At 46.1% G+C, this 9,876-nt stretch overlaps 1 protein-coding gene across 1 annotated transcript in view; it reads right to left on the reverse strand.

Moving 5' to 3' along the window:
* CFAP45 (cilia and flagella associated protein 45) overlaps positions 1-7,275 on the reverse strand; it is a 31,258-nt gene extending 23,983 nt beyond the window's left edge. Inside the window, exon 1 of the mRNA XM_036273492.1 lies at positions 7,098-7,275. Within this exon, the coding sequence (XP_036129385.1) occupies positions 7,098-7,136 (39 nt within the window). The 5' untranslated portion in view covers positions 7,137-7,275. The remainder of the gene's footprint in view (positions 1-7,097) is intronic.
* Between the last annotated feature and the right edge of the window lie 2,601 nt (positions 7,276-9,876).

Here is a 9,876-nt window from a genome sequence, read left to right on the forward strand (position 1 = left end):
TCAGAATCCTTAATTTAATCTTATCTGCAAAGTCCCTTTTGTAAGGTATGATAAATACACACAAGTTCTGAGAATGAAGAGGTGGGTATTTAGATGATGGGAGGTACATTATTCTGCCTACCTCACCTTGCTAGTTAACAATGATGGTTTAAGGATCTGAAATATTTTCAAAGGCTTGGAAGAGAAACACAAACATAAACAAAATGAAAAAAAAATTTACTTGAAAAGTTGGTACAACTTGAATATGCCTTTCTAAACTACAGTTTGGAAAGTCTCCTTGAAGATTTAGATAATACAAGTGAGATGTAACAGATTTGGACTACGTCAAGAGTATATTTTCTCCTTTTGTCAACTTTAAATGTATGTATGAAAGAACAGAAAATTTACTTTAAAATTAATGGGTTTAGTGTGCACAGCAAAGCAACCCATCAACAAAATGAAAAGGCAACTTGTTGGATGGGGAAAATATTTGCAAAGCATTTATCTGATAAGGGGCTAACATCTAAAATATATACAGAGCCCTGGTTGGTTTGGCTCAGCAGTTAGAGTGTCGGCCTGCAGACCGGAGAGTCCCGGGTTCGGTTTCCGCTGAGGGCACATACCTTGGTTGCAGTTTGTCCCCGGCCCCGATTGGGGTTGTGTGGGTGGCAACCAGTCGACGCGTCTCTCTCACATTGATGTTTCTCTCTCTCTCTCTCTTCCCCCCTTTCTCCCTCCCGCTCTATCTGAAGATAAATGCAAAAATAAAATAAAATATATACAGAACTCATACAACTCAATAGCAAAATAACAATCCAATTTAAAAACGGGCAGAGGAACTGAAGAGACATTTTCCCAAAGAAGATATTCCAATGGCCAACAGGTACATGAAAAGATGCACAACATCACTAATCGTAGAGGAAATGCAAATCTAAACCACCTCACACCAGTTAGAACGGCTATTATCAAAAGGACAAAAAGGTCAAAAGAGTTGGTCAGAAGGTGGAGAAAAGAGAACCCTGTGCATTATTGGTGAGATTGTAAATTGGTGCAGCCACAGTAGAAAGCAGCATGGAGGTTCCTCCAAAAAAGTTAAAACATAGAACTACTATGTAAATCCACCCATTTCACTTCTGGGTATATATCCAAAGAAAACAAAAATACGAACTCAAAAAGATACCTGCACCCCCCAAGTTTATTGCAGCATTATTTATAGTAGCCAATATATGGACACAACCTAAGCATCCATCAATGGATAAATGGATTTTTAAAACTGTAGTATGTATACACTAGAATATTATTCAGCCATAAAAAGAAGGACATCTTGCCATTTGTGACAACATGAATGAACCTGAGGGTATTACACTAAGTGAAATAAGTCAGGTAGAGACAGAAAAATACTGCATGATTGCACATATATGTAGAATTTAAAAAACAAAACAAAATGAACTCAGATACAGAGAACAAACTGGTGATTGTGAAGACATGAGCAAAACAGGTGAAGGTGGTCAAAAAGTACAAACCTCCATTTATAAGTCCTGATGATGTAATGTACAGTATGGTGGCTATAGTAAACCACACTGTAATGTATATCTGAAAATTGTTGAGAGTAGATCTTAAAATTTCTTATTACGAGGGAAAAAAAATTGTAACTATGTATGGTGATAGATGTTAATTTGACTTGTGGTGATTACTTTGAGATATACATGAAAATATCAAATAATTATGTTGTATACCTGAAACAACTATGTTATATGTTAATTATAATCGCAATTTAAAAAATAATGGATTTAGCCCTGGCTGGTGTGGCTCAACTGGTTGAGCATCATCCTGTGCACCGAAAGGTCCCCAGTTTGATTTCTGGTCAAGGCACATACCCAGGTTGCAGGTTAGATCCCCAGTCAGGCGTGTGTAAGAGGCAGCTTCTCTATATTTCTCTCCCATATTGATATCTCTCTCTCTCTCTCTCTCTCTCTCTCTCTCTTTCCCTCTCCCTTCCTCTCTCTCTAAAATCAATTTTAAAACATTATGGATTTATGAAACAAGTGATAAAAATGAACTATGAAATCAGTAGAAATTATTCTGAAGTTGAAAGCAAATTGTAACAAAAATTTCAGATTATATCAAAAAAGGTAAGTAAGAGGAATAAACAAATTTAAATATAATAAATAAGCACTTGGATTGTTTGGTAATTCAATTAACAAGGAGAAGAAAATCGTGAACACATTGGGAAAGTATTACATTTCTTGACTTGACAAAAAATTGACATTGAGGAATATGCATAAAACTCATATCAGTACAATAAAATGAGGACAATCTGGTTCATGAGTGCCACCATTTCAAAGAACATTTAAGATTAATTACTGAACAATGTCTTGAAATTCTACAATACATATAAGAAATTTAGCACAGATGTTCCCAATTTGACATCATAAAAATTGATACGACTTTTACCAACAACAAACTGTGAAATGAAAAGAGACATTCAAATGTATCATAATAATAAAGGTACTGATCAATTCATGCCAGAGGAAAGACTGGATTATCATTCTGTTCTTACTATATAACGTCATATCTTAAAGTCATTGTCACTTGGAGAGACAAAGAAAAAGCAGCCAAAAAAGATAAGGGTGAGCCCGGCCTGCGTGGCTCAGTGGTTGAGCGTTGACACATTCACCAAGAGGTCATTAGTTTAATTCCCAGTCAGGGCTCATGCCCAGGTTGTGGGCCCAGTCCCCAGTGGGGCTGGGACTGGGGCATGCAGGAGGCAGCCAATCAATGTTCTGTCTCACTGATATTTCTAGCTCTCTCTCCCTCTCCCTTCCTCTCTCCAAAAATCAATAAAAAATAAAAAGAAAAGGATGAGTTATTTGAGAGTTTCAGGCAGTGAATTCATACACATCTATGTTGCTCTTCTAGATATTATGTTTATAGTATTTGCCAGATTTTTAAAAATTTATAATTTGTTGTGATTTGGTCTTCTAAATAAATGTTTACTCCTGTCATCAGTTTTGTACCAATAGTTTTGTCAGCAAAACTTGACTCAAAATTGCATATCTGGTGGGGATGGGGAGGGTGCCGTGCCCTCACCACCCTCTTCCACCTCCTCCCCTGAGCCCTTCCTTTTCCTCCTTTCATTTCTACTTGCTGGTGTCTTTGGGGTCTTTCCTCTATACCACCCCAAGCTCTCATTTCACTTTGTTCTGCTCTGTCTCACTGCTGCACAGGTGAGAACAACGGAGAAGGTTCAAGAAGCTGAAGGAGCCTGAGGAATAACACATATCCAGATTCTCAGCCAAACCCTAGCCCCACCTCTGACTGCCTGACTCTTCCCACCAGGCTGCTACTCCCACAGAAATCTCAGAATGAACCATGGATTGCTGGCCAGGGGCCAGGAACTCAGAGCCAGGAGAGGAGTTAGCAGCAGAACCCAGCAACCGTAGGTTGGGCTGGGTCCCATAGCTCCTTCGCACCCCATTGGGCCTTGGAGCCTTCCTGGGGGGTGGTCAGGCAGGCCACACTCTGCTGGCCTCCTGAGGTGCTCCACACACTGGCTGAGGTGGGAGGGATAGAAATGTTGACTCTGTGATGAATAAGCACATTTAAATGGGAGGAGCCTGAGAGACAATATTCAGGGGAGCCACAGATTAAAATGAAAAGTCTGGACTCTCACTTGAGCATGTCTCCTGTCCAGGCAGTGAGAAGAAAGACTGATTCCCCCTGGCTCTCCTCTCTCTCTCCCTTCCTCCTTCCCTCTCTTCTTTAAATGCATTTAGGAACCTGCCCTTTGGAACACAGGGAACAGAGATGCTGAGGGAGAGTGTGGGGTGAGGGTCGGAGGGCCACACGTGTAGAATGAGTAAAGAGATGAGCTGGCACACTGCTGTAGAAGAGTTGTGTTCAGTGTAGGTAGTACTTTGTCGGCGATTTTGCTCATGTTTTTTTCTGAACTCCATGCTACACACATCCTGGGAGTTCTTCAGAATAGAGACCCCACCTCCTTCCTCTAGACCTGCCTCCTTTGCCCTGTGCAGCTTCTGCTTCTATTTTAGGGGTTACCAACTGACCGTGAAGGGAATTCTGGGATGCCCACTCAGTTCTCAGTAAAGCACCGTTTCTTCTCACCTGGTTCATAGCCAGCGATTCCACCTAGGACCCCTAGAAGCAGCTCCCTGGGGCAACACTGAGGAGGGAAAGCAGTGGCTGATTCTGGAGCCAGACTAGCAGGGTTTGAACCTCGGCTCAGCCACTTACAACGGAGAGAACTTGGACAAACTGCCACCCACTTGAGCCTTGTTTCCTTCTCTGGGAGATGGAGTAATAGCCCCAAAGGGAGGCTCTGTGAAGAGAAGACCAGGCTCAAAAATCAACCTACACAGTGCCTGGTGGTTTTCTGCCCTTTTCCTTCCTCTAGAGAATACTGGTGGTGGGTGGGCGTGGGGAAATGTCTTTGTCTTCAGTGTAGTCTGAATACAACAGGAATCAGACTGTAAATCCTCAGTTGCAAGGACTCCTGAAAGGTTATTTTTCTCCTCCCTTCTTCCTGGAACACTTATACTGTCCAACACTACCTTCAAGTCTTTCTAAAACAAAGGGGGGCTTAAAACAAACAGAAATATTTAAATGTATAAATCATTTTACTCAAAGTATTTGCTGCCTTACCTCTTTCTTCAAAACTCATAAAAACGGTAGGGCCGTCCAGCTACAGCCTGAGAGACCAGACACAGGGCAGGAGCAGGGAGAGTTTGAGGAGCAAGAAGAAATTCAGGACCAAGGAGAAAGACTGTGGGCACCAGGGTCAGAGCAGGGGTGAGGGAAGCTGGGGAAGGAGTATGGTTAGTGGGGGAGCAGAAGTGGGGACTACTGGGGGAAGCCTGCGGCTGGAGACCCTGGATCCAGAGTGAAGAGAGAGGAAAAGAATAGAGGACACAGGCCAGAAGGGCAGTATCACCTTCTGATAGTGGTGCTCTCCACCCAATGAATGAGGAGCTGAATCTCCAAGAGAAGAGATAGAGGGAGCCCTATTGCTGGTCACACTCACCCCTACCATTCTACCCCTTCTGTTCCTCCCCCAGCCTGGCTGCAGTCCCACTGGGCAGATATTCCCCCAGGCCAAGAGAGAAAAAACATTTAGGAATCTGTAAGCTCTCCTTTAAAACCTCATCTCCAGCATTGCCCTAGATTCACCTCCACTTGACTGGCACCGGCTTTCCCGCCTACGTGTGAGACCAGCATGGTCTCTGAACTGGGTGTCAGATGCTGAGATAAGGCTAAGAAGGGGAAAACCGCCAAAGCCAGGAAGTTACACAGCCTGGTTCCCCTGGCAACCGAGCCACAGTCGCCAAACAGTGCAGGGTAAGGGGGAGGGACAACTCCATTCAAGGCCTCAGGCCAGGGCCCTCAATTTTCCTGTTGGAGAACCGTCTCTCCAGTCTCCTAAAACAGTGCCTAAGAATTATGGAGACGGGATTTAAAGTGCAAATTTAAGGTACCACCCCCCAGGCTCCACTGAAGATCCTCAGCCTAGGACTAACTGAATTTGCATTTCTAACGAGCACCCCAGGTGATTCCAATGCAGTCTGAGGACATCACTTAGCAGAGTAAGTTTCATGAAGTTGTGACTCCTAGTGACAGAGTTGGAGGGAAGATACAGGATAGAGCCTGGGCATCTCAACCATCCTGTGTCCGCTGGAGTCTACAGCCAGCCCCAGCCCCAAGGGTGCTCGACTTTGGGTCTTTTCAATCACCAGTAAGTAACCAGGAGTCCATACACCTGGATCCTAGTATATACAGAACTAATTCAAAACCACACATTTTGATGGAGCTCCTTTGGGGCCAGATTCTACTCTTCTGAGACCAAGAGCCACACGAAGATACACAAGGTCTGCCTTCCACTCTCGAGAACCCTGGGACCTGGCACAGCACCTAGTCTCTAGGTTTCAGTTCCTTCCTTCTCTCCAAAGAGTATAAAAATACTAACACCTCACCAAGAGATGATGAGGCTCCCTGGTTGTCCTGGTGGTTGTGGTGGCTTTTATTGCTAGAGGTAAAAGTTGGGTTGTCCGGGGGTTCCAAAGGGTCAGGGAGCCTTGAGGACAGAAACCCTAATTGTGGGGAGACAGCCTGGGCCTCCGGGTCTCTCCCTTAGTTCTTTCTAAAACTGCCAGATCTTCATGTGCCTTGAAGAGGTGGCTGCTGCAAAACTGAACTTCCTGCACCTCTTCCCAGGCCTGACCTCTCCCTTCCTCACTGTGACCCTGGCCTCCACCCACAGGAAAAATGCAGATTATGCTTGTTGCAGGCCAAACCCTTCTCCAGGGTCAGCCGCCCAACAGGGGAGCCCTACAAGAGGAAGAGCAGTTAGCTTGGACTTATTTTGTCATAAATTTAAACCTCAGGCCAGCCACTAGCTGGCTTCTACAAATTCCTTTTGCTCTCTTAGCCTCAGTTTCCTCACCTGTAAAATGGGAGAATAATACAGGTGGGGCAAAGGTAGGTTTATAGTTATGAGTACGTGAAACAGAGTTTACTCATATTATTATTTTTTCACTACTGTATTATTTTCCAGACCACTGTAAACCTACTCTTACCCCCACTTTAGCCCCACCCTGTATTTTGTAGGGATCCCAAGCCCCTTCCCCTGGATTACCCATCCCAGCAACAGACAACACACTTTGCTTAGTTGCTGAAGCTGGTAACCCTGGACCCCCTCTTCATGCTCCACAGTCAACCAGAGGGCACTAAACAATTTTGAAACCCATGCCCACTGGCCCTCCCTGGAACCCAGGCCATTCTCCCTTTGGCCTGGACTTCTGCCATCACCCACGTCTGTGTGGGTCCTCCCCAACCCCAGCCTGCCCTCCACCCTGCAGTCTGAGGAAACTAAACAGAGAATGACAAGCAACTCTTCATGCCCCAGGAAAAACCTTACAGTGGCTCCCATGCCCTTAATGAAATGTCCAAAATTATTTGACTTTGAAGCTCCTTGGATGATTTAGACCTGACTCTCCTTTTTAATGACATTTCTCAGCACCTCCCCCGACACACCTGTAAACACAGACATTCTACAGTCCAGTGCTGCACATTCTCCCCTCCCCACGCACACGCCACACACCTACCTGGAACACTCTCCTCTCTACCACTGGCCTCTCCCTCATGCTTTTATTTGTCCTTAAATCCTCAGTTCAGACATCATCATCCTCCAGAAATCTTCACTGACATCCCTCCAGTGAGTTCTTAGTACCTAGACTCTCCTTATCACACCACGTATCCCATTATGTCACAACCGGCTCTTTGCTTTTCTAGCTCCTCCCAAGAGGGCAGAGACTATATTTGTCTTGTTTATATCCCTCAGCACCCAGCAATGCCTTGCCCTGGATAGGTGCTCAAGAAATATTTTCTGAAATAATAAAAGAAAAAATATAAGGAAAGCTCCTAGCACATGGACTAGCAGAAAAATGGGAATAAACACCAGCAGCAGCAGCCTGGTCCATTCCCACACGGAGCCACACCTCTCCGGTGGAAACACAGTTCGAAGGTCAGATCCTGCCAACAGTGGGTGAAATGGTGTGACAGCCCTAGTGTGGAGGTGTTTGCACACCCCTCCCTTCCCCCGCTCCCCAGTGATATCGATCTGTCCCTACCCAATCCCTGGTCCTCACCCCACTGCAGGCAGGAAAGGAATACTCCCTCACCCTCTTCTGAAACTTGATCTCTAGCCACAGAGCCAGTGACTGCTCTTTTTTCTGGAGGAGACCCCCTGACTCAGCCCCACTGCCCTGGGCAGCTGGAGAAAGGGTCCCTGAGATACGTAGCCTCAGCTTGTCATGACATCCCACCAGCCTCCACTCTGGAAATGACCCAGGACTAGGAGGTATGTTGGTGGCTGAGCCTTTGGGAAGAGCCCCACTGGTATCTCTCCAGATGCGTATCACTGGCTTTCTGAGTTATTATAACCGCTATCTGTGTTTCATCCCTGCAGGACTGTGCACTATTTGAGCAAAGAGATCATATATTAATCTGCATATCCCCCATAAGGCCTGACAGAGTAGAACCCCAGTAACTGTTAAATGGACAAATACATGAATTCAGAAATGGGTGTGTATGAGCATTCCCAGGCAGAATTTCCCATTGTCCACCTTAAAAAGATGGAGTTTGTCCTATTTTGGAAGACCTTCCCCCTGACTCTTAAGACATTGCAGAGTCAAGAGGATCTTTTTTCTTTGTCTAACCGAAATTTCTCTCAGATGCAACTTCAGTGCCGTTTCGTTTCGTCCACCTCCCTTGCCACTGGGACTAAAACATACTTCTTTGTGAGGAGACAATGGCTAATTTACCCTTTAGCCTCCTCTTCAACAAATTTAATCCCAGGCCCTTTATTGTTCCCTCCGGGGCCCCGCGGCCCAGCCCTTTCCCTGTTCCACTGCTCCTCAGGCTGTCTGCCAAGCTCTCTACGGCCTCCCTCGGCTGTAGAGGTAGGAAAGGGACATGGTGTTCTCCACAGAGCCATGTGCAAGCACACGGATGCTTACACACCCCTGGCCCAGACACACCTCTCTGCACCCATAATCTCGTCTTCAGTAGACATTTGCTCATAGGCAGCCTCTACAGTCACAAACTCACCTCCTCCACCTGAGCCCTAGTCCTGTGAATTCTCACACACCTGGACACACTCATAAGCACAGGAATAAACCACACAGACCTATGGTAAGCCGAACTAGGTGAAGGGTCTGACGCCCTCCCTCCTCCTCCCCCTCCCCTTGCTCCTCCCCCTCCAACTGCCCCTTCCATTGGCCACAAAGGGCCAAGCCTATTTTCTCTCCACCTCCAGGGTGATTTCCCACTTCAAGGCTGAAGGCAAGAAGCAAAGGAACAGAAGTTGGCTCCTCTTTCTTCTTCCTGCCATCCTCCCATTACCCCAAATCCTCAGTGCACCTTCCATTTGCCCAGAGGAACACCCTACTTTCCATCCCCCTCCCAAAGTCCACTCCTCTGGCTGTAAGGAGCACTGGCTTCTTGGGTTTTTACCTTTTGGAAGTGAACACTGAGGAAGCATTGGAAACTGACCCACAAGGCCAATGACAGGAGGGTCCTGAGACCCAGGGGATTCAGGCACAGGAGAGCAGGGTGATGCTCATTCATTCAACACCTTTTCTCACCTTTATGCTCCTTCAGCCCCTCTTTTTGCTAAGCCTGGAACAGCACAGATTTAGCCAGGCTCACAGCTGGGTTGACCTGGGCTCAATTCCCTGTCCCTCCACTTACTCTTTAAGTGTCCTTGGACAAATGTTTTGCCCCGAGACTCAGCTCATCTGAAAACAAAATGGAGAAATACAGTAATATCCACCTCGTGGACTACTGTGGAAATCTACCGGGAGAAAGCAGTGGTTCACTCTTGGCTCTGTAACATGCTGTGTGTCTCACGAACTTGAGAGGCATGTGGCCAATAATATGGCTACATTAAATCAGGGCAGGCTGCATGTGGTTGACTTTTTTAGTGTAAGTATCAGTGAATTCAATGTTGTCTCTGTAATGACATCACTCTCCTTCAGTGGCATTCCACAAGCCTTCCTGAATGGGAGATAAAGGGGGTGGAGGGATTGCTAATCCCCTGGGAATGTGCCCATAGGCTGCAGCCTATCTTATCTTTGCCACAGCCCAAGAGTGCAGCCAGCAAGCAAATACCATCTCCTGCTGATGTGTCAGGTCAGGCTGAGGCACTGGGCTGAGCTCTCCTGCACAGCCCTGGCAGGGGTTTGCTGCGCAGTCGGTGCTCCTTGGCAGCGGGAGCCACAGTGGGGCAGGGGAATGGTGGGAGAAAGGATGAAAGCTCACTGGTTGACAAATCTGCATGATCTGTCACCAGCAGGTACAATGTTAGGGTTTTCCCCTCCTTAG

Source organism: Molossus molossus, unplaced genomic scaffold (genome assembly GCF_014108415.1).
Source record: "Molossus molossus isolate mMolMol1 unplaced genomic scaffold, mMolMol1.p scaffold_m16_p_20, whole genome shotgun sequence".
NCBI classification, from domain to species: domain Eukaryota; kingdom Metazoa; phylum Chordata; class Mammalia; order Chiroptera; family Molossidae; genus Molossus; species Molossus molossus.